The 24,522-nt window shown below is 43.6% G+C and overlaps 1 protein-coding gene across 1 annotated transcript in view; it reads right to left on the minus strand.

Moving 5' to 3' along the window:
• The window catches only part of LOC137359361 (serine/threonine-protein kinase 32B-like), a 353,419-nt gene that overhangs the window by 128,385 nt on the left and 200,512 nt on the right, over positions 1-24,522 (minus strand). Inside the window, exon 4 of the mRNA XM_068025387.1 lies at positions 23,521-23,694. Coding sequence (XP_067881488.1) covers positions 23,521-23,694 — 174 coding nt within the window. The remainder of the gene's footprint in view (positions 1-23,520; positions 23,695-24,522) is intronic.

Consider the following 24,522-nt stretch of genomic DNA (forward strand, 5'->3'; position numbering starts at 1 on the left):
TTAATGTTGACTACAAGATTCTGTCCAACGTCATAGCCAGTCGAGTCAAGTCTGCTCTGGAGTTGGTGATCCACCCCGATCAGACCTGTACTGTACCCGGCAGGAAGATCTCTGATAGTCTCACACTACTCAGGGATACAATCGCCTATGTGCGGGACAAGAGGGTGGACACCTACCTCATCAGCCTTGACCAGGAGAAGGCTTTTGACAGGATATCGCACACCTACATGATGGACGTGCTTTCCAAAATGGGGTTTGGGGAGGGAATCTGCAATTGGATCAAACTGCTCTACGCAAACATCAGTAGCGCAGTCTCAATCAATGGGTGGGAATCGGAAAGTTTCCCGAAACAATCTGGAGTCAGACAGGGCTGTCCTCTCTCCCCGGTCTTGTTTGTTTGCTGTATTGAACCCTTTGCTGAGTCTATTAGGAAGGATGCGAGCACAAGAGGGGTGACAATCCCAGGCAGCGGAGGCACTCAAGTTAAAACCTCCCTGTACATGGATGACGTCGCTGTCTTCTGCTCGGACCCGCTGTCCGTGCGCAGACTGATGAGTATCTGCGACCAGTTCAAACTGGCCTCGGGAGCCAAAGTTAACCACGGCAAGAGCGAGGCCATGTTCTTTGGGAACTGGGCTGACCAATCCTTTGTCCCCTTCACCGTCAGGTCAGACTACCTGAAGGTGCAGGGGATATGGTTTGGAAGGGCCGGGGCGTGCACCAATACCTGGGAGGAGCGAGTAGCCAAGGTACAACAAAAGTTGAGCATGTGGGAGCAGCGATCTCTCTCCATTGTGGGTAAGAACCTGGTCATCAGGTGCGAGGCGCTCACGTTGTTGCTGTACGTGGCGCAGGTCTGGCCCATACCCCACTCCTGCGCTGTGGCGGTCACCCGAGCCATTTTCCGCTTCATCTGGGGATCTAAAATGGACCGGGTCCGGAGGGACACGACGTTCAAACCTCTGGATAAGGGCGGGAAAAACGTACCCAACATGGCCCTCATCCTGATGACCACCTTCGTGTGCGGCTGCATCAAGCTGTGTGTAGACCTCCAGTACGCAAACTCCAAGTGTCACTACGTGCTGAGGTTCTATCTGTCCCCGGTGTTGCGAAGGATGGGCCTGGTCACATTGCCGCGGAACGCTCCATGCAGTTGGACCGTGCCGTGCCACCTATGCTTCGTGAGGCAGTTTCTGCGGGAAAACACCTTTGACCACCGATCCATCAGGCAGTGGTCTGCACGGAATGTCCTCAAGGCCCTACGGGAAAAGGCAACGGTGGATCCTGTCGGATGGTTCCCCGAGCAGACCGCCAAAGTCATTTGGCAGAATGCCTCATCACCAGAACTTTCAAACAAGCACCAAGTTGTAGCTTGGCTGGTGGTGAGAAGAGCCCTCCCCGTCAGATCCTTCCTGCACACCCGAAGTCTCACCCCCTCCGCTCAATGCCCCCGCAGTGGCTGTGGTGGGGAAGAGACGGTTGCCCACCTCCTCCTGGAATGTGTCTTTGCAAAGCAGGTGTGGAAAGAGATGCAGTGGTTTTTGTCAAGGTTCATCCCAAGCAGCTCTGTAACACAGGAGTCTGTGCTCTACGGGCTGTTCCCAGGGACGCACACCGGGACAAACATCAACTGCTGCTGGAGGACTATCAATTCGGTGAAAGACGCATTTTGGTCTTCCCGAAACTTGCTGGTCGTCCAGCGCAAAGAGTTGTCCACCACCGAATGTTGCAGACTGGCACATTCCAAGGTCCAGGACTACGTGCTGAGGGACGCACTAAAGCTTGGGGCAGCCGCAGCAAAGGCTCAATCGGGAAAGACCACAGTGTAAGGTCCCCCCACCAAGGTGAACTGAGGGGCTGGATCCATGGGAAACCCCTCGAACTGTATCGGGAAAATTTTCATTTGCTGTAAAATGTAAAAATGTAATTGGCATGACAAATGTAAAATGGAAGGGTTGTGAGGCAACTCATGATTGTATCGAAGGAAACTGATCTCCCTTGCAATGTTTGTATTTTTTGGTGCTGTTTGAAACTGTTCGGTGATGTATTTTTTTACAGATTTTTTGAATAAAGTATATTTTGGAAATAAAAAAAAAAATTGAGGAGTGCAGCCTGCCTCCCAGAGTTGCCGGCCCAATCAGAGGGTAGGCTGCATTGCACCCTTGGCAGTGCCACTGCTGAGGCTGCAGGATGAAGGAAAGTACACTTCTGACATGCCTTGAAGACAAGCTAAGTTTTTTTTTTAAACCATGCCAGGCCCTTGTGATAGGGGAGTGGGGGTGGGGGGCACCTTCCATTGGCAATGTGTGGGTGATCATTGCCGCCAGGGGTCCCCTCCGTGGGCCATGGAGTGGCCATAAAGGAGGGCACCTGCCCCTCCTCAAGAACCTGCTGGGAGGCTGCCAGATTTTACTTGGCCATCTCCCCATGCAGCAGTGGTCCCTTCCAATGTCGGGAAAATGCTGGCGGAGGTGAGAGGTGGCACTTATTTGGCACAATTGGGCGCCCCGCGGGCAGCTGCACCACTGAGCCTCCCTCATCAATATGCCACTGTGGCAGGAAAATGTCGGGAATCCCTCCTGATGCCTTCCGCCATTTTACCAACACGCCCAGCTTCCAGCCCATCTCCAAAGGGCTGGTAAAATCCAGCCCATTATAATGTATTTGTGACTTGATGGGAAGATTACAGGAAGGGCCAAAAAGTCAAATAATTTTGTGGGTGTGGGGGGCGGGGTGGTGCGGGATGATTGGTATTTGGGCAAAAATGTGTAAACAGATTCTGCCTAATTTTTCTGCCAAGAAAAGTTACTTGCCTTGATTTATATACTGAAATTATGCTGGAAATGGATGGAAGTTCTCGGCCAAATTTCCTATTTTCTTTCAGTGAATACCTGCATGCAATTGGCACGAAAAGCAGAGACTTATTGTGCACTTTCGTATAACTATCCTTATTGTCCATTTTTGTACAAAATGAAACCTTATAGATAAGTAAGCCCAAAATAGACATCCAAACACTTTGGGCTGAGACACTGGAAGATTACCTTCTAACTGACAGTTTCTGCGGATAAAAGAAACTCAGAATACAGGATAAGCAGTAACTTCACCACAGAAAATCAGCAAGAATCAGAAAACATGTGAAATTTTATGCAAATTACACTGCTTTTTCACGCAGGTGCTCATTGTGAAAATGGAAGCAGTTCAAGAATTGCTAAGTTACATGAAATTATTTCTTCGAAAAAGCCATTGCTAACCACTTATAACTACCTCACATTATCCACAAAATTCTATACTTGAGCTTTACAAGTAATAAGACCTCAGTCTGTGGAGCAACACTGTACAATAGCTACTTAGTGCCTCAGTGTCCATGCATTCAGAGCTGGCACTTGCAGTGAACCCATGGTCTCCTGTGCATAACCATCTGATTATATTAGCAGTTAAGATGTTACAGCCAATGTAGACACTCATTCTAGAAGACAAATGGATGAAAAAAACAAAAATAAAGAATGGACTTCTGACAGCTTTTACAAAGTTATTTGAAAGCTTGAAGGAAGCACAGTTAAGATGTTAATTTTACTTTGATTAAACTCTTGCATTGCAGGAAGCCAGCCTTCCTTCTCTTCATTTCTTCATTATTATTCAGGTCATAGCTGCAACTAATCCCATATTAAGCAAGGATTGATTTAATTTTTATCATACACTGCACAGTCTTGAGTGATTAGTACAACTAAAAACAACGTAACTATAAGTAATTCTACACAAACAAAGCAGCCATGCCACAACTGCTGTACTACAAACTAGGTTTGTTGAATCTTCTCTTGAAATGCTACTAGACAGGATTTTCTGCAGGAATTATACAGACTCCTTGGCATAATGTTAATGGGCATGGGTGGGAAAGTGCTCCAGGAACCATATAGTTGGTTCCCTGTTCTTCTTTACTCCTCGAATTTCTACTGGAAGTGATGGACGATGCGTAATATAGTCATGCAAATATGGACAAGTGTATTTATAAACCATGCTAATGATGGAAGCACAGCACCTGACATATTTCCTGTCATTTACACCCTAGTGACTCTGGGCATGGGAAACACCTGTGTGTTTCTGGGTCTAGTGTTGCTGTAGTGTATAAAAATGTGAATGTAAAAAATGGCAGATGGTTGATGACTGCATCAAGTGTATCCCACATCTTCATGGGGCAATTTAGCAATCATGACCACATTCCGCTTGTCCTCTCCCCATCCATCCACGACCACGCAACCTTTTGAGAGAGCTAAAAAAAAAAAGAGAAAAACCCTTGGTCAATTCACTCCTCTCTCGGTACCTCCAAAGGTTATCAAAATGTGCAGGAGTCATATTGCCCAATGCCACGCCTTCCTTTCTTAAACTGTACTATTGACCATAGTTAGCAACTTGTCCAGCTTCCTTTTGAACACTTTCAGTGAATCCGTACTGAGAGACTAGCTGGCAATTTGTCCCAGAAGTTGTGAACCTCTTCAAAAATAAAAACTGCCTGACACCTAACTCAGTTCACAAGCAAAAGTACCGCGGATGCTGGAAATCTGAAATAAAAACAGAAAGTGCTGGAAATATTCAGGAGGTCAGGCAGCATCTGTGGAGAGAGAGAAACAGAGTTAACGTTTCAGGTCGATGACCTTTCATCAGAAGTTCAATCAGAATCTAGTTCAATGTTTAAGTAAATATGCATGTTCCCTGTTCTTCCCGAAACCATCTAACTCAAAATAGTCCATTCATTATTTTAGAAGTTTCAATCCAATCTCTTTGAAGTCTTGGGCATAAGCCTATGATTAGACAAATAATTTTTTTATTATGTTATATGTCTTTATATTTGAATTAATTTCTCTCCCTGGCAACAGTATGAGATTAAGCCAGTCTGTTCACAACCTTGGTGTCACATTTGACCCAGAGATGAGCTTTCCATCTCATATTCGTGCTATCACTAAGACTGCCTACTTTTACCTCCGTAACATTGCCCGACTTCGTCCCTGCCTCAGCTCATCTGCTGCTGAAAGCTTTATTCATGCCTTTATTATCTCTAGACTTGTCTATTTCAACACACAGTTGGCTGGCCTCCCACATCTACTCTCCGTAAACTTGAGATCATCATTACTTTGCACGTGTTTTAACTTTGCACCAAATCCCGTTCACATATCTTCCCTGTGCTCATTAATCCACATTGACTCGTGGTCAAGCAATGGTTTGATTTTAAAATTCTCATCCTCGTTTTCAAACCGCTCCCTATCTCTGTAATCTCCTCCAACCCCACAACCCTCCAAGATATTTGCGCTCGTCAAATTCTGGCCTCTTGTGCACCTCTGATTTTAATTGCTCCACCATTGCTGGCCACGTCTTCAGTTGCCTGGCTCCTAAGCTCTGAATAACCTCCCTACAACTCTCCACCTTGTTTTCCTCCTTTAAGACATTCCTTAAAACCTACCTCTTTAACGAAGCTTTTGGTCATCAGACCTAATATCTCCTTTTGTGGATCATGTAGTGTTCAATGGTTTGATTGATCTGAGTATGATTGTATTAATCTGCTCACTGATCAGTCTTCACTGTGTTTAATTGCTTACGGCTGGTGTTTTGAAACTGAAACTAAAAACAGAGACTGTGTTCTGATAGAGACATTGTGCTGAAATCTTGTAAGTGCTGAGTATTTTAAAGTACTGTAAACAAACTAGTTGTTGCTTTAGAACTAGTGTCATCTCTGCATTGCTCTGAGATAAATCAGATACATAAAATATCCAGCAAACCAGCAAATACATAACAAAAAGTGGCAATGAGGATGGTTGAGCAATGTTTAACTTTATCAGCGCCAGAACCATTTCTTTCAAAGCTAGGAGATCCTCACATGTCCTGGGAACAATGGATTTCGGGGTTCAAGACCTACTTGCTCGCTACGGGGATGGACAGTCCCGATGTAGCAGCGATCCACAAGAAAGTGATCCTTGTACATCGTCTTGGAACAGAAGGCCAGCATCGAATCTGCCATGTTAGATTCAAAGAGGTTACACACACATGCACCCTTAGACTCAGGGTTGCAGACATAGCTTACCCAACCAACTTCAATGCAAGGGTTGCGGCCAAGAAGACCTCAGCAACCTCATCAAAATGTGCCCCATCATGGTGAAATACCTTCAAACTGTGCCCAAGTTCTAGAAATACTCAATGAGTTACAACACCTTGTCCAACTCGAGGAAAAAAGTGGAACTCATGTTTAAAGTGGAGGCCATTTTGAAAAGATGTGCAGGTCGTCAAAGAAAAGGACTTCATTGGTTCGACATGTGAGGGAGTCTCTTCCCAAGAATGAGGTACAACATGTATGCACCAGGTCACTTTAAGGAGTGCTCAGTCGAGATTGCAGGCATCTCGGTGTCACTTCTCATTGATGTTGGCGCGAAAGTATCTATTTTGAGTGACAAACTCCACCAGCAGTATCTTTCACAATTCTCTCTCACTCCTGCAACAGACACTCTTTAAGCTTATGATGACTCTATCATTCCAGTTTCAGGGACGATTACAGTTCCAGAATGCTACAAAAACATCACCCTGGACAGGTTCGCTTTCTTTGTAGCCAAAGGCTGTAGCCTAATGGGGCAAACCTTTTCAATAGCCTTGGAGTCAAACTTTCTGATCCCACCAAAGCACACATTAATGGGTTTTATGATGCAGATTATACATGCCAGTATCCTTCCTTATTTACTGGATTTGGCGAGATCAAAGGGTAATGTCATGCTCCTCGCATTGACACATCAATTCGACCAGTTTCACAAAATTTGAGATGGTTGCCATTTGCAATCCATGCTGACGTGTCACAGGAGCTGAAATGACAAGATGGTATTATTGAGCGAATCAATTCATTGCCGTGGATATCAAATCTAGTCATTGCACGACGATAAAATGGAGAACTCAGGCTATGCATTGATCGTAAGGCAATCAACAAAGTTATTATACCAGCCAAGTATCCACTTCCTACAATTCAAGAACTGTCAGCATCATTTTATGACTCCAGTCTTCACAAAGCTTGATATGGGATGGAGTTATTTTCAGATACCTCTAGAAGAACAAAACCGATATCTTACAGCTTTTATTACTCATGAAGGTGTGTTTCAGTACTGCAGAATGACATACGGACTAAGTTCAGCACCTAGTGCATTCCAGAATATCGTTTCTTCAGTCTTGTCAGATGTTGAAGGGATGTCGTCATTGATGACATCGTTATCCACGGAAGGGACAAAGCTGAACATGATCAACGATTATCAGCAGTGCTGACCAACGATTATCAGCAGTGCTGACTCGACTTGTAAAACACAATTTGATGCTTAACAAAGACAAATGCACATTCGCGGCACTTGCAATTGACTTTCTAGGTTACAGAGTGACAGCAGCTGCAATAAAGCCTACACACGACAACGTCAAAACCCTTCAAGCGCTTCCAGCACCATCTAACGTGAAATAGTTGGCATCGTTGCTAGATACTACCAAATTTTATCATAAATTGGTTCCTAAGCATGTGGAGATCGCGGAGCCTCTTCTGAAGCCACTGCGTAGAGGCTCAATGGGAATGGACAATCGTGCAACAAACGGTATTTAAAACATTAAAGGCGAAGATAGCATCTTCGGCGATCCTCACACATTTCAGCCCACATGCAGAAACATATGTCACAACAGATGCGTCGGAAACTGCAATTGGAGCTGTAATCTCACAGTCCATCGATGGATGCGAATGACCAATGGCTTATGTGTCACGCCAATTGTCGGAAACTAAACGAACTCTACTGGAGAGTGGGAAGCACTCGCCTGCATCTATGCATGTGAACATTGGCACATGTATCTTTTCAGTAGAATGTTTACTCTCTGCCCCGATCACCAATCGCTGGCGACATTGTTAGCTACGTCAGGGATCAGGTCATCGACTTCTACACATCTACAGATGGTCAGAGTGTCATCAGTATAACTTTGAGGTTGCGTATCTTGAAGTTTCACGCAACCGAGTAGCTGATATGCTTAGCCATAATACTGTCGTGGACAGCGTTAGTAATAGAAAAGCATACTTTGACCAATGTACAGTTTCAAGAGAACCACAATTTAAAGTTGAAGATTGGGTTCAAATCAAGTGACAAAATCACGACCACAAACTTGCTTCATCAATATCCAAAGCAGATCAAGCAGTTGCTCGGTACCAATGCTTATCTGTTGGATGACAACGCCAAGTGGAATGTGAGATGTCTGATAGGGAGTAGACCAGGCTATTTTGAGGATAGTGGTTATGAGGATACATTTCCTTTTCCTATGAATGATGTTAATCATCCACCTCATCAAGCTGATTGCACGGATCCATAACCTCAAATATGTAAATCTAAGCGCAGACCTAAGAGATCTTCATATCTCAAAGATTACTTCTGTACTTGGAGAAAACCAACAAGTTGAACACCAAGAAATAATTTGATGTATATAAGTTTGTTGTTCAGAATACTTATCAAAAATAATGTCATAGTCAAAAGGGGGAACATGTAGTGTTCAATGGTTTGATTGATCTGGGTTTGATTGTATTAGTCTGTTCACTGGTTAGTGTTCACTGTGCTTAATTGCTTAAGCCTAGTGTTTTGAAACTGAAACTAAAAACAGAGACTGTGTTCTGACAGAGACATTGTACTGAAATCTTGTAGGTGCTGAGTCTTTTACAGTACTGTAAATAAACTAGTTGTTGATTTAGAACTAGTGTCATCATTGCATTGCTCCGAGATAAATCAGATATATAAAATATCCAGCAAACCAATGAATACATAACAGTTCAGTGTCATACTTTGTTTTATAATGCTCTTGTGAAGTGCCTTGGGATGTTTTATTACATTAAAGGTGCTATATAAATATGTTATTGTTGTTTTTGAAGCCCAAATGCATTTTTAATTGAATTTTCCACTGATAGTCACAACAGGATGGCATGCAAAATTCTCACAGGCTCAAAGTATTTCTGTTACACCACTTCTTATTACTCAGATGACATGTGAGGTTTTAACTTTGCAAATAACAGATAAAGGTACATTAAAGTATATTAAGTGTTTTTAAATTGTTATTTAGCTGAGGAGCAAGCAATATATAGAACAGATTCAAAGACAGCAGTAGGGGGAGCTTTTTCTCATTATCAGAATCTCAGAAAATAACATCTAAATAGATCTCCATATAGATCATCGGGAATGGTAGCACAGTGGCTACCAAGACTAGTAATCCAAAGGCCTGAGCTAATGATCGGCGCTCAAATCCCATCACGGCAGCTGGCAAATTTAAGTCCAATCAATTAAATAAATCTGGAATAAAACACTAACATCAGTAATGGTGACCATGATACTACTGGATTGTTGTAAAAACCCATCTGGTTTACTACTGCTCTTTAGGGAAGGAAATCGGCCACCTTTACTCGGTCTGGCCTACATGTGCCTCCAGACACACAGCAATGTGGTTGACTCTTAACTGCCCTCTGAAGTGGCCGAGCAAATCACTCTGTTGTACTCAAGAAGGTAGCTCACCATTACCTTCACAACAGCAATTAGAGAGGGGCAATAAATACTGGCCTTGCCAGTGATGCCCACATCCTATGAATGAATAAAAAAAGAGGCTATGTGGGTTATAAAAATAAAATACATCATGTTCTTTGCTGTATGGTGCAGTGTTACCTTAAGTTTATTTTACTAGTGAGTTTAATAAAGTGTTTTTAAAAACGAGAATTTTCAATAATATGAAGTATTAAGGATAACTACTTATTTAACTACCATAAAATGATGGCCCTGAATTTTTGGGGGGATTCTGCCAGACTTAATTACAGCAGGAGTCTGGCAGAACCGCCTGGAGAATGGCAAAGGGCCCTATTGTGCTGGCTCCCTGCCCTTTTTGGGATTTTTCATGCAGCCTGGTAAGGGGTAGATCTGCTGTCCACTGATTACAGGGGAGGCTGGCTGTGGGCAGGTGGGCAGGATTCTCTATACCAGGAGTTCCAACTTGCCCAGCTCAGTAAGGACGTGCTGCAGGTCTGTAGGTCTGAACCTATGCATGTGTCTGCATAAATATAAATATAACTATTTTGCCTTAAATTAATCAAAAGTATGCAATTTCATAGGCAGGATACTCAATGAACTTTGACAAAGATGGATGCTTAAATTTGAAAAAATGGCTGGAAAATTCTGACAGATCCATCAACATATGTTGTGGTAAAAATGTTAGGAAAGTTTGTGTGAAACTAAGTAAAGTGAAAGATGCTTTCCTATTCATGTCAAGTAGGAGGTAAAAGCTGTACTGGAAACCTTTCTGTAAATAACTATTTATTTTATTTAGAGATACAGCACTGAAACAGGCCCTTCGGCCCACCGAGTCTGTGCCGACCATCAACCACCCATTTATACTAATCCTACACTAATTCCATATTCCTACCACATCCCCACCTGTCCCTATATTTCCCTACCACCTACCTATACGAGGGGCAATTTATAATGGCCAATTTACCTATCAACCTGCAAGTCTTTGGCATGTAGGAGGAAACCAGAGCACCCGGAGGAAACCCACACAGTCACAGGGAGAACTTGCAAACTCCACACAGGCAGTACCCAGAATTAAACCCGGGTCGCTGGAGCTGTGAGGCTGCGGTGCTAACCACTGCGCCGCCCTAAAAGAATAACCTGTGAACTTGAGTGATTGTAGTTTTTACACAAGAAAGCAGTGGCTAGTCCAGAATTATATAATAATGAGGCTTTGATCTGGAATGTTCTGTAGTTTAGAGTGATTCTTTACACCAGTTAAAAAATTGTTTATTGATTCAAATTTAATTTACTGCTCTCCCTTCTAATTCTGTAATTTTTAAATGGTGGTTTACTGATGTTATGGTTCTTTCAATTATTTTAAAATATTCATGTCATTTAGAACTGCATATCGTTGCATATTAAAAGAATTCTCGTGAGGATACACCGCCGTACCTGGTAGGAGGAAGTTTGTGAACATGTGCTAATCTCCTGTAACTTTGTAAATGGACGTCAATCTCCTGTAATATTGTACATTAATGAACACCAAGTGCAGCATACAGGTGAAGTAGGGTTAGAAGGCAGAGGATAACTGAACGTAAGTGGGGAAGGAAATGGGAAGTAGGGTGGAGGAAGAATGGAGAGAAGAACAGACGGAGTCAATGGCACAGGAGGTTGGGTAAAGGGGGATGATGGAAGAGGAGAGGGGACAGGAAGAAGGGACATGAGATGGAGGTTAGGAGGATGGAAAAGCAGATAGATAGGGAAGGAGATGGGGACAGAATTGGAAGGACGGTGATGGAGAAAAAAATGCAGACGGGGAGGCAGCTAGCTGTAAAGCAGAATGGGGATTATGGAAAGAAGTCAGCGTGACAAGATGGGTGTAAGGCTGGCAAGTATCTCCATTTGAGAAGGGAGGGAAATTGGGAGTTGGGACATCAGAAGATTTCCAGCAAGATCCTCTTGTAATGTAAACTATCTTAGTGCCAGACTGGGAAACTTACTCAGCAGGGTGGCGATTTGGGGTTGGGGGTGGTGCAGAGGAACAGGCTGCAGAATGATAGACAGGAGAGCGTGTTGGGGCAGAGGAGGAGATTGAAGAGGGGGCAGGAGGAGATTGAAGAGGGGGCAGGAGGAGTGAATGGAAAGCAACCTCAGTGGGGTTGGAAGCCAACATACTTATTGTGGGTGGGAGAGATTGGTAGGTCGTTAAAATCTCAATGGAGGCTGCAAGGCCTGTGAATTTTCTCAGTGAGAGGGCAATTGGGACCTCAGAAAAGCTGCAGGAAGAACCCATTGTATTATGAATGTTTCACATTCCCATTGTTTCTTTGACCCTGGTTCATCATTATCTGTAAAACAGGTGGAATTGTAACCCTGCCTAACTGACAGAGAGTGGCCTGGCAGGCAGTTTAATGCATACAGGAGATACACCCGCCAACATCTCACTCCCTTCTCGCAGTCGTCGATTTTAATTTTCAGAGCAAGCAGGAAGGACACCTGATGAAAACTGGTGGTGTGCTTCTTTAAATATGTCGATTCAGCTCTGAGGATGTAATTGGCCACGACTGTGTTTTTTTGTCAGCAGCCTTTGTAGACCTGGAAAAACTGGTAGGGGCGTAAAACGGATATTAGATCCCTTATTTGCATATTAATGGCACCTGATACCTGTTTCACATGGGCATCCTTCCAATTTGGCAGCTGGCAGACCATCCAGGGGAGATTGGGTTTGAGAAATCACACCCAAATTTGGTCCAGTGCTAGTTTTTTTCCACCCAAAATAAGGGCGCGACAAGGACCAATTTCTCCTTCTACAGTCGATACCCGAGCAAGCAAACCAGCCATCAGTTGTTTGCTGACACTGGGCTCTCCTCCCATATGATGCCGCCCACCTACTGACTGCTGAGAATTGATAAAATTAACTGTCAGCCACCCACAAGCACCAGAAGCCTTGGTCATAAAAGTTTAATAACATGATTTCAAATGCTATGCTCCCACACTACCCTTAATTCCATTTGTTACAAATGATTTATTCAACTGACATGAAAATGTTTAAATGTTGCCATAAAGAAAGGTGATATTTTAAAAGGTAATGTAGCCCAAAAAAAAATTGCACTTGTGACAGGCAAGTATGAAGCTCTTCCTCATTTTACAAATCGTTTCATACTCATCTTAGCTTTCTACACAAAACAAACAGAGATAAATAACACCACGCCTTACATTATTAATCTGAACAGTGTCAAACACAAAAAGTAACTCAATTAAGTAAAATGAATAGCTTATTTTAGGAGCCATCTACAATTCTCAGTATTTTATGAACAGTATTCCGAATGTGCTGGATTATGCTCTAGCTACAAGTATACATACGTGCTATAAATGGTCAGACAGTAGGCTTTTGGGTGGGAGAAGGGACAGGCAGAAGAGTAACAGTATTTTTGTGGAAAAGATGCCATTTATGGATAGCTCCTTACAGATGAAAGTAATGGGACCAATTTTTCTTATGGCAGTCAATTTCAATAGCTGTGACATATTCACCTTGATCAAAATAGTAAAACAAGATAAAACATTACAGACTGGAAGTTTAGATGTGCATTACTATGAGGAAGGGGTCGTGCTAATGCCTTCCATATTCTATTGCTGAAGGTACACCATGCTCCAAGCAGAGGGCTTGTAATATGCATATTTATGGCATATATTTAGTTTGAGTTGGCAAACGCTCGGGAATCTTATCTTGTAAATCTTCATCAGACTGTATTTTTGTTTTATTTGCTCCCTTGGCTGATGGATGTGGGAAACTGCATCCAGTTTCCATGCCCGCTTCTTCGTGCAGGCTGCAGGCGGTCTCAGAAGAGGACTCTCCCCTGTCCCAAATATGGATACCTTCCTATAGCTACTCAAACATCTATTATCTTCTCACCTGTCCATTTCTGAGATTCCACAAGCCCTCCCACCCACCCACCACTCCACCCCTGCAGCAAGAATCAGGCATAACAAACAACATACCTAGAGAAAGACATTTCCTCTTATTCTTCACCAACATGCAGACCTGGTGCTCCTCTGCACTTTGAAAAAATGCAAGTTATTGAAGTGAACTGTCACTGGTGATTCCAATGCAATTAGGTTGCCTCTTCACTGGTGTAAGTGTTGTCATTTACCTCAGGGTCATTTCCGGTGGGATTGTGGAATTCCTCTCAGATGAATTAACAATTAGGAAAGAGGTGCAGCTAGCTAGAGTGCACAAAGGCCAAAGTGCCAGCAGGAGTTGGAGACCATCTCATGACTCAGCACAAAAAGGTACAGTGCTACAATCAGGATGTGTTCCCCTTTGAAGAGCAGTAGGCTACCACCACATTGACTGAGGTAGTACTTAGAAGGAGCACAAGACTGGGTTATAGACCCAATTGGGTCATGCACCATACACTCTCACCAAGGTCCAGGAAGAAAAATGTTGAAGCATGCATACAGGACAATAAACTAGCTGCACCTTCCTTGGAATTTACAGTGTAGATTTGTCTGAAGGGACATATTAATGTTTAGAGATACAGCACTGAAACAGGCCCTTCGGCCCACCGAGTCTGTGCCGACAATCAACCACCCATTTATACTAATCCTACACTAATCCCGTATTCCTATCACATCCCCACCTGTCCCTATATATTTCCCTACCACCTACCTATACTGGGGGCAATTTATAATGGCCAATTAACCTATCAACCTGCAAGTCTTTGGCATGTGGGAGGAAACCGGAGCACCCGGAGGAAACCCACGCAGACACAGGGAGAACTTGCAAACTCCGCACAGGCAGTACCCAGAATCGAACCCGGGTCCCTGGAGCTGTGAGGCTGCGGTGCTAACCACTGCGCCACTGTGCCGCTGTGTAGAGTTGGATGACAGGCAGGGATGGTAACAGATGATGATGAAGCAGAGCATGTTGTTCCTGGGACCAATATATCAGGAAGAATAATACAGTTCTTGCAAGGCTGTATTTTCAAATTTTAAGAGAAAGTCTTGTTAATCAATGATTGATGCAAGTCTCCCTGGCTGTACAGCAGCCGTACCCATTTCAACTTCCTATGGCTGCAGAATGATCTGCCTGGTCCTCTGCTGAAGGGTTTGCCCTCTCTCAATTGCAAATTTATAATAGGATAGCAGGTGCTAGAGATTTTCAACATGTTTTCACTTTCGCTCGCATGTAGAGCAGCAATCAACCTGATCTGTCCGGAGGGCAGATTTTCTGTTTTAACATACTAAATGTACATTCCAGCAGAATTTGGGTGGAGGCATGATGCTCGTTGTATTTCCTTTTGGCCTGTGTTCATTAGTTCCTTACTGATGTTAATAGCCAGGCTTCCCCTGCTTCCTATAGCAGCCATCGGTCCGCATTGCCTGCTCTTTGGAATAGTGCTGACAAATGGAATGCCATGTGACAATGTCATTGCTGCAGCCGCTGACATATTGCACATTCACTTATATTATCCTGTTCCTATGGTCCAACACCTGTACATTACGGAATGCAAGTTCTTCCTATTCATAGACATGTGGTTGTTGATGAGATCCTTGATTTCTGTCTATGTGCCATCAATCAAGCCATACACCTTAAATTAAAAAAACCCGACACTTGTTAAATATGCTGTGCCTCCTTTCTGTGGGGAAAGAAGTGCTGAGTGGATGATCCATCTTGACCTACTCCTGAGGGCTCCAGCATCACAGATACTTGTCTTCAGCCAATTCAATTCACTCCACAAGATATAAAGCAGAAAAGGCTATCAAACCTGACAACATTCCGGCAATAGTACTGAAGACTTGTGCTCCAGAACCTTCCATGCACCTAGCCAAGCTGTTCCAGTACAGCTACAACACTGGTATCTACCTGGCAATGTGGAAAATTGCCCAGGTATTTCCTGTCCATAAAAAGCAGGACAAATCCAATCCAGCCAATTACCACCTGATCAGTTTACTCTCAATCATCAAAGTGATGGAAGGTGTCATTGGCAGTGCTATCAAGAGACACTTACTCAGCAATCACTTGCACACTGATGCTCAGTTTGGGATCAGCCATGGTCACTTGACTTCAGACCTCACTACAGCCTTGGTCCAAACATGGACAAAAGAGTTAAATTCCAGAGGTGAGGTGAGAGTGACAGCCTTGCCATCAAGGCAACATTTGACCAAGTGTGGCATCAGGGAGCCCTAGCAACATTAAAGTCAATGGGTATCAGGGGAAAACTCTCCACCCACTTGTTGGATTCATGCCTAACACAAAGAAACATGGTTGTAGTTATTGGAGGCCAATCCTTTCAACCCCAGGGCATCTCGGCAGGAGTTCTTCAGGGCAGTGTCCAAGACCCAATTATCTTCACTAGCTTCATCAATGACCTTCCTTCCATCATAAGGTCAGAATTGGGGATGTTCGCTGATGATTGCAGTGTCCAGTACCATTCGCGACTTCTCACATTCTGAAGCAGTCTGTGCTCGCATGCAGCAAGACCTGGACAACATTTAGGAACGGGCTGATAAATGGCAAGTAACATTCATGCCACACAAGTGCCTGGCAGTAACCATTTCTGTAAGATTTCACACTGTAGATTAGCTATTGTGAGAAACACACGACACTACCTTGGGGATTGCTGCTGCAAACTGAACCTTTATTATTGCCTCCCTCTAGTGGCACACTGCGCATGCTACATCCCTCCCCTTCTTGGTAAATGAGAGTTTCAATGGTTTTTTTACATTGTTCTGTTTGGACATTACTTCAGTTTGTAACATAATTGTTTAAGTCTGGAAGATGTTTCCACTCACAAGTAGGGTGTGACATCAGGTGTTGTCTCATCTGCTTCTTGCTTGGTTCATCAGAAATATTTGTTTCATATATTGCATTCTTCTTGGGCATTAAATAAATTGTTAGTCTATTTTTTGCTGAATCTTAGTTGTCTTGCACAGGCGTAAGTGTCTCAAAAATATTTTCCAATTCTTCAAGTCCACGGTGGAGAAGCAAGGCCTTTTTTTCTTATCATCGGTGATTCTAAAGCCCACCATTGCACCCTCGAATCATCGCAGCCACTTCTGGCAACAGGAGAACTAAGTTGAGGGCTCGGAATGCACGTCAAAATATGATAGATTGAGTATAGCCATTGCCATCTTGATCATCAGTGCATGATCAAGGATCCAGGTTAGCACTCCATAGGCACAATAACACAAACCTCATCAAAAGTAATAATGTTGGTGGAGGAAACAAATGCACATTTTGTGGGGTGCTATAATCCTGCCATCAATTCTTCATTATGGTTTAAGCAGACCAGACTATCCTTGCATTGGTGTATGGGACAAAATGGCTGTCCTGCATTAGCTGCACAAAAATACAAGGACTGCTATGCACGTACCCAACACTGTCTGTATCTGGCGATCTGCATTATTTTATTTTATTTATTTTGTTTAGAGATACAGCACTGAAACAGGCCCTTCGGCTCACCGAGTCTGTGTCGACCAACAACCACCCATTTATGCCAACCCTACAGTAATCCCATATTCCCTACCACCTACCTACACTAGGGGCAATTTACAATGGCCAATTTACCTATCACCTGCAAGTCTTTGGCTGTGGGAGGAAACCGGAGCACCCGGCGAAAACCCACGCGGTCACAGGGAGAACTTGCAAACTCCACACAGGCAGTACCCAGAATCGAACCCAGGTCCCTGGAGCTGTGAGGCTGCAGTGCTAACCACTGCACCACTGTGCTGCCCCTGGATTATCTGGAGTTCACAGCTGAAATATAGCGAATTATACCTGGCTATAAAGTAAAAGCAGATTCCATCCTTGTAGCTATTGTAAGATCTCACATTGTAGATCTGCTATCGTAAATTTCTGGAAGAAACACATGGCAGTATCTTCTGGATTGCTGCTGTAAACTGAACCTTCAGACTCCCGCTAGTGGCACACTGTGCATGCTACACCAAGCATGTGCAGTGACTTCAAATGAACAATACACTAAAGGCCTGCTCGGGTCTGCAAAAAAACCCCGACCCGAGCCCGACAGAACCACATCCGACCCAAGCCCAACCCGGCCCGAGTCCTTCCATTTTTTCCCGCGCCCGACCCGACCATCAGTTAACTTACCTTCCAATTTTCACTTTGTTGCTGATCTGCACAAGCTTAAAATAACTGCAACAAAACCACCTTTCTAGTCCAAAAATTAAATTAACATTGGAGCCACTTACCTGTGATAGACCGTGTCTGACCCGGCCCGACCTGAGCCCGAATGCTGGACCCAGAAGTGCAACCCGACCTGACCCGAACCTGACACATGACGTCAGGTCCTGTTGGGTTCAGGTCAGGTAGCAGGCCTTTACAATACACTACATATCAAATTAATAATAAATGAACAATGTACTACAATCTCCAACAAGAGAGAATCTAACCATCTCCCCTTGACATTCAATGACATTATCATCACTGAATCCCCCACCATCAACATTCTAGGGGTTGCCATTGAAACTGAACTGGATCAGCCATATAAATACTATGGCTGCAGGAGCAGGTCAGAGGCTGGAGATTTTGTGGTGAGTAACTAACCTCCTTACTCCAAGGCCAGTCCACAAGGCACAAGTCAGGAGTGTGATGGAATACTCTCCACTTGCCTGGATGAATACAGCTCCAACAACACTCAAGAAGCTCAACACCACCCAGGACAAAGCACCCGCTTGATTGGCACTCCATCCACCACCTTCAACATTCACTCCGTCCACCGCTGACAAACAGTGGCAGCCGTGTGCACCATCTACAGGATGCAGTGCAGCAACTTGGCAAGCCTCCTTCAACACCTTCCAAACCCACGACCTCTACCACCTAGAAGGACAAGGGTAGCAGACACATGGGAACACCACCACCTGCAAGTTCCCCTCCAAGCCACACATCATCCTGACTTGGAACTATATCGTCGTTCCTTCGCTGTCACTGGGTCAAAAACCTGGAACTCGCTCCCTAACAGCACAGTGGGTGTACCTACACCACATGGACTGTGGTGGTTGAGGAAGGCAGCTCACACCTTCTCAAGGGCAATTAGAGATGGGCAGTAAATGCTGGCCTTGATGTTCACATCCCAGGAACAAATAATTTATTTTAAAAAACCTGGCAAAAGTATTTTCTCTGGCAAACAAAACTTCTGGTCAGCTATTTGCTGCATCAATGTACTGCAATCTGACTAACATGACAAATGATCTTGATAGTGATTTGAAAGTATCTAGTCACATAAAAATTTGATGCTGTGATGATCTTTATAGCAATGGGCAGGTCTGTCCCAGAACTGGATTTAGACTGCAGGTTGGGCTCCAGTAGATGGCATAATTAGATGACAGCCTTCCTCATGAAATGGAGAGAACAATGGCACGTCTCCTCTGACAGCTACAAAATGAAGGCTCTTGCCATGGCACTGTGCTTTTATTTATGTCCCTGTGGTCCTAAGCCTGTCCGTTGGTAGAATGGAAGTCTTTGCTATTCATCTGTTCATGGGGCTGTTGCTTGGAGCCATGCAGGTTAAATATATACCATTAATGCACTTTAAGGAGTCATGCCATCTGGGAAAACTGCCATGGTCACTTTTCTGCAAGTGTGCCTAGATTGGAATATTTGAGTTTTGGGACAAGTCCATGTGGGCACCAGACTTCGAAGGTGCAACCACATTTCTTCCCTCTACATCCTCCTCTAAATCTCTAAGAGCCATTGAAAGGCCCTATGAAATGGTTATGTTGATTCGTGTAATTACAGCTAAGGCTTGGAGCTGCTGGCAACAATAATGTACTTACAGATCTGTGCAAAGGGAATCCTATTGTGCAGATTCAGCAGCAAAGAGCATAATAAAAGAATGTGGAAAAAATAATGCAGTACCAGCAGTATGAAAAGTCAAGCATTAAACTAAATTACAATGTGGTACAAAAGCTCTTAATCCCAGTTTTAGAATCAAGCTCAAGCAAGCAACACTGATGCCCAGAAATACATTTTTTTTTTACTATTGAGCAATGCGAATGAAATTAGAAAACTTATGGAATTCATTGAGGGACCTTTTTGAATAATAATGAATGAAATTAGGGAGTATAATGAGGAGCATGCTTGTTCAATACAGCATTCATTTTTCAAAAAATTCTTTCACAGGATGTGGGCATTGCTGGCAAGGCTAACATTTATTGCCCATCCCTAATTGCCCTTGAGAAGGTGGGGATGAGCTGCCTTCTTGAACCGCTGCAGTCCTTGGGGTGTAGGTACACCCACAGTGCCGTTAGGAAGGGAGTTCCAGGATGTTGACCCAGCAACAGCGAAGGAACAGTGATAAAATTCCAATTCAGGATGGTGTGTGGCTTGGAGGGGAATTTGCAGGTGGTGGTGTTCCCATGCACCTGCTGCCCTCGTTCTGCTAGGTGGTAGAGGTCACAAGTTTGGAAAGTGCTGATGAAGCTGCCTTGGTAAGTTGCGGCAGTGCCTCTTGTAGATGGTACACACCGCTACCACTGTGCATCAGTGGTGAAAGGAGTGAATGTTGAAGGTGGTAGATGGGGTGCCAATCAAGCAGGCTGCTTTGCCCTGGATGGTGTTCAGCTTATTGAGTGTTGTTGGAGTTGCACCCATCCAGGCAGGTGGAGAGTATTCCATCACACTCGTGACTTATGCCTTGTAGATGGTGGACAGGCTTTGGGGAGTCAGGAGGTGAGTTACTCGCCGCAGAATTCAAACCTCTGACATGCTCTTGTAGCCACGGTATTTATACATGATTATACAGTTCAGTTTCTGGTCAATGTTATGCCTCAGGATGTTGATGGTGGGGGATTTAGTGATGGTAATGCCATTGAATGTTGAAGGGAGATGGTTGGATTCTGTCTTGTCAGGGATGGTCATTGCCTGACACTTGTGTGGTGTGGATGGAACTTGCTACTATCAGCCTAAGCCTGAATGTTGTCCAGGTTTTGCTGTGTATGGACACAGATTGCTTCAGTATCTGAGGAGTCGCGAATGCTACTGAACATTGTGTAATTATCAGGGAACATCCCCACTTCTGACCTTATGATAGAGGGAAGGTCATTGATGAAGAAGCTGAAGATGGTTGGGCCTGTGACACTATCCTGAGGAGCTCCTGCAGTGATGTCCTGGAACTGACTTGATTGACCTCCAACAACCACAACAATCTTCCTTTGTGCTAGGTATGACTCCAACCAATGGAGAGTTTTCCCCTTGATTCCCATTGATTTCAGTTTTGTTAAGGTTCCTTGATGTCAAGGACAGTCACTCACGATTCACCTCTTGAGTTAAGCTCCTTTGTTCGTGTTTGGAAGGCTGTAATGAGGTCAGGAGCTGAGTGAGTGGCCCAGGCGGAACCCAAACTGAGCGTCAGTGAGAAGGTTATTGCTGAGTAAGTCTCGCTTGATAGAACTGTTGACAACACCTTCCATCACTTTGCTGATGATCGAGAGTAGACTGATGGGGTGGTAATTGGCTGGGTTGCATTTGTCCTGCTTTTTGTGTATAGGACATACCTGGGCAATTTTCCACATTACAACACTGGTAGATACCAGTGTTGTAGCTGTACTGGAACAGCTTGGCTAGGGGCGCGGCAAGTTCTGGAGCACAGGTCTTCAGTACTATTGCCGGAATGTTGTCAGGAATGTTTTCCGTATCCAGTGCCTTCAACTGTTTCAAGTGCAGTGTATCGAATTGGTTGAAGACTGGCATCTGTGATGCTGGGGACCTCAGCAGGAGCCTGAGATGGATGGTCCACTCGGCACTTCTGGCTGAAAATGGTTGCTATTATGACCAGGTGAGAAAGAGGTCTAGGGTTCCCTCTCGGCCTTCACCTGGTCTTACTGTAACAGGGTTTAATTTTAAACACACTGTGTTTTTAGCTCCCCCTAGGTGAATCCTTGTTCACTGCTTTCCAATTATAAGGCAAAGAAAACAGCACAACAGATTTTCTCAGGTTTAAAGAAGAAAAGTGAAATTTATTAAACTTAAACTCTAATTCAGTTCATGCCTATGGATACATGATGTGCCCACGCTAGCATGCATACACGATACACACATGCAGATAGAGACAGAAAGAGAAGAAAAATAAAGTGAAAATGTTTGAGGCAATATCTGAAGAGTTGTTGTTTCGGTTCTTCGAGCTCACTGTAGAGTCCTCGATTGTAGGTAGATCTTACTTTTCGTTGGGGCTCAGTATTCTTCTTAAACCTTGTTCACTGTCAGAGACTTTTCTCTCTTGGGGTTCATATGTCTTCAGTGGTTTTTGGAGTTCTGTGAGAAAGAGATGGGAGCAGGCAGACAGGACAGGAGGTCTGCTTCAGTCCAGGAGCATTCTGCTTTCTGTTCAAAACTCTACAATTCAGAAAAAAAACAGACTGCCAAGTAGGTTAGTCATGTGACTAACTGGTTTGACCAGGTCTGTTAGTGGATTGTATTGCAGCAGGGAATAGCTACTTTGTTCCAACACTGTCTGTTAATATGTAAAAATGCCTATGCAGCCAGGAACCTGGCAACCCCTTGTAACAGGCCTTCTCTTCTCCCCAGCAACAATTTGAAATTGTCCTACTGTCTTCCGATCATGTTCAATGTAACAATTATGATCACAGCCTGAGAGGTTACAAAACTAACAGTAAAATCATTTTACCGATGTTGACATTTTGTTTGGCAGCTTGCTGATTCCATTGAATACAACTTCACACAATGAAAGTTCTCCAAAAGCCTTTGAATATCATGGATTGTCTAGAACCGAGCAACATACCATTGTAACTGCATAAATCTAACAACATTCGTGTAGAGCACTGGGGCTTTGTAATTAGGTACTTATACCACAAATGTGATCTTTATTTAAGAAATACCTGACAGCATTTTCAATAAATAGAATATATAACAAGATATAAAAATCTAAAGTATTCAACTTATAACTTGTTAATGTAACATATTTTGCCTTTATTGCGTTAGGGGAGCGAGGTTGAATCACTTATTTATTATAGCTTCAATTTTCCATGATATCATTGAGGAACGCTGTGTGGGCTGCGTAGATAGCAGTCCACAGTGCAGCTTGCCCCCAGGGACTCAACATAGCCTTGTAGCGCTGCTAAAAGCAGTGCTACGTGAATGAATTTCTCCCCCTTATATATTAGATGTGTAATGAATAGAATACTTCACTACTAACTAGCATTTATTTCATACGAGCATACGAATTAGGAGCAGGAGTAGGCCACTCAGCCCCTCGAGCCTGCTCCGCCATTCAATAAGTTCATGGCTGTACTGATTACTCCACATTCCCACCTACCCCCGATAACCTTCCACCCCCTTGCTTATCAAGAATCTATCTGCCTCTGCCTTAAAAATATTCAAAGACTCTGCTTCCACCACCTTTTGAGGAAGAGAATTCCAAAGACTCACGACCCGCTTAAAAAAAAATTTCTCCTCATCTCTGTCTTAAATGGGTGACCCCTTATTTTTAAACAGTAACCCCTAGTTCTAGATTCTTCCACAAGGAGAGACATCTTTTCCACATCCACCCTATCAAGACCCCCTCAGGATCTTACATGTTTCAATCAAGTCACCTCCTACTCTTCTAAATTCCAGCAGATACAAGCCTAGCCTGTCCAATCAGCAAGGTCCGACAACAGCAATATGATAATGACCAGATAATTTGTGATTTTGTGAAGTCGACAGAGGGATAAATATTGGCCAGGATGCTGGGGATACTCTTCAAAAGAAGACCGTGGGGTCTTTTATATCTACCTGACAAAGCAGATAGGCGTAGGTATAACATCTCATCAGAAAGACAGTACTGCACTCCCTCAGTACTGCACTGGGACAGCAGCCTAGATTTCTATGCTCAAGACCTGGAGTGGATTTAAACTCACAACCTTCTGCCACAGAGGCAAGAGTGCTAACAAGTGAGACACATGATACTATTGCAATACTGAATACTAATTCAACAAAGCAGGCAGCTTTTAACCATATATTTCAACTGTTACTAACCTGTGAATGATATGATAGCTCTGCAGGTAGTCCAGGGCTAAGGCCAGTTCACAGACATAGAGTTTCACTGCTTCTTCATTGAAATGTACATTTTGCTGTAAATGATAGCGTAAATCTCCACCTAACAAAAGATCCACCACCATAAACATGTCTTCCTCATCTTGGAATGAGTACCTGAAAGAAAAGACACTTCTTTTAAAGCAGGAATGTGAACAGTAAGCTTGCTTATTTAAATGAAGACAAACTTCTAAGAGAAAAATCAAAGCAATGGCATTTATGACTAAATGATGAGTCACCCTCTCACTGTCATCAGATCAAATAAGTAAACTGGCAGTCAAAATTATTCAAGCAGATATTGGAAGAAATCTTGTATGACTCTATTAAAACATGGTTTTTGATTTAATGGTAAAAAATAGCATGTATTCTCAGTTTATTAGGCTTGCACACGATGCAGATTGTGAATAAGATAAAATGACAGTTTATGCAGATTTGTTACTGTATGGAATACCCTGGGGGCAGAGGGTACATTCTCTAAATCCCACTAAGCGTATCTGGCTGGTGAGGCGCCTAGCCAGAAATGTGACATTCTCTGTAGAGCCACGTCTTACTGGGTCTCAGGAATATAAACCCCATCTACCATTGTTTGGTGATTATGCAGGCTATTAGTTAAGTTTGTAAATTTTTTTTTAAAACTGCTCATTTGAATGCAAAAGACCTGGGAATGCCATTCCACCTGAATTAGTCTGCATCTAATGGAGCTTTCCTGATCTCCTGCCATACCTATGGCAGAAAATCACAGAAGTTCCTGGAAAAAGAGCATAAAGAGCCATTTTTAGCCACTTGTGCCATTTCTCAAGAGGTTATGTAAATCTCTCACCCAGAGAGTGCATGCAGAAATTCCAGGCACCTGCATTTTGTAAAATCACATTGCTCATGAAGGGCCACACTCTGTATGTTAGTTTTGAATGAAAAAGTAGACTTGATTAAATAGGTGAGCGAGAT

The sequence above is a fragment of the Heterodontus francisci genome, chromosome 1 (assembly GCF_036365525.1).
Source record: "Heterodontus francisci isolate sHetFra1 chromosome 1, sHetFra1.hap1, whole genome shotgun sequence".
In the NCBI taxonomy this organism is placed as follows: Eukaryota; Metazoa; Chordata; class Chondrichthyes; order Heterodontiformes; family Heterodontidae; genus Heterodontus; species Heterodontus francisci.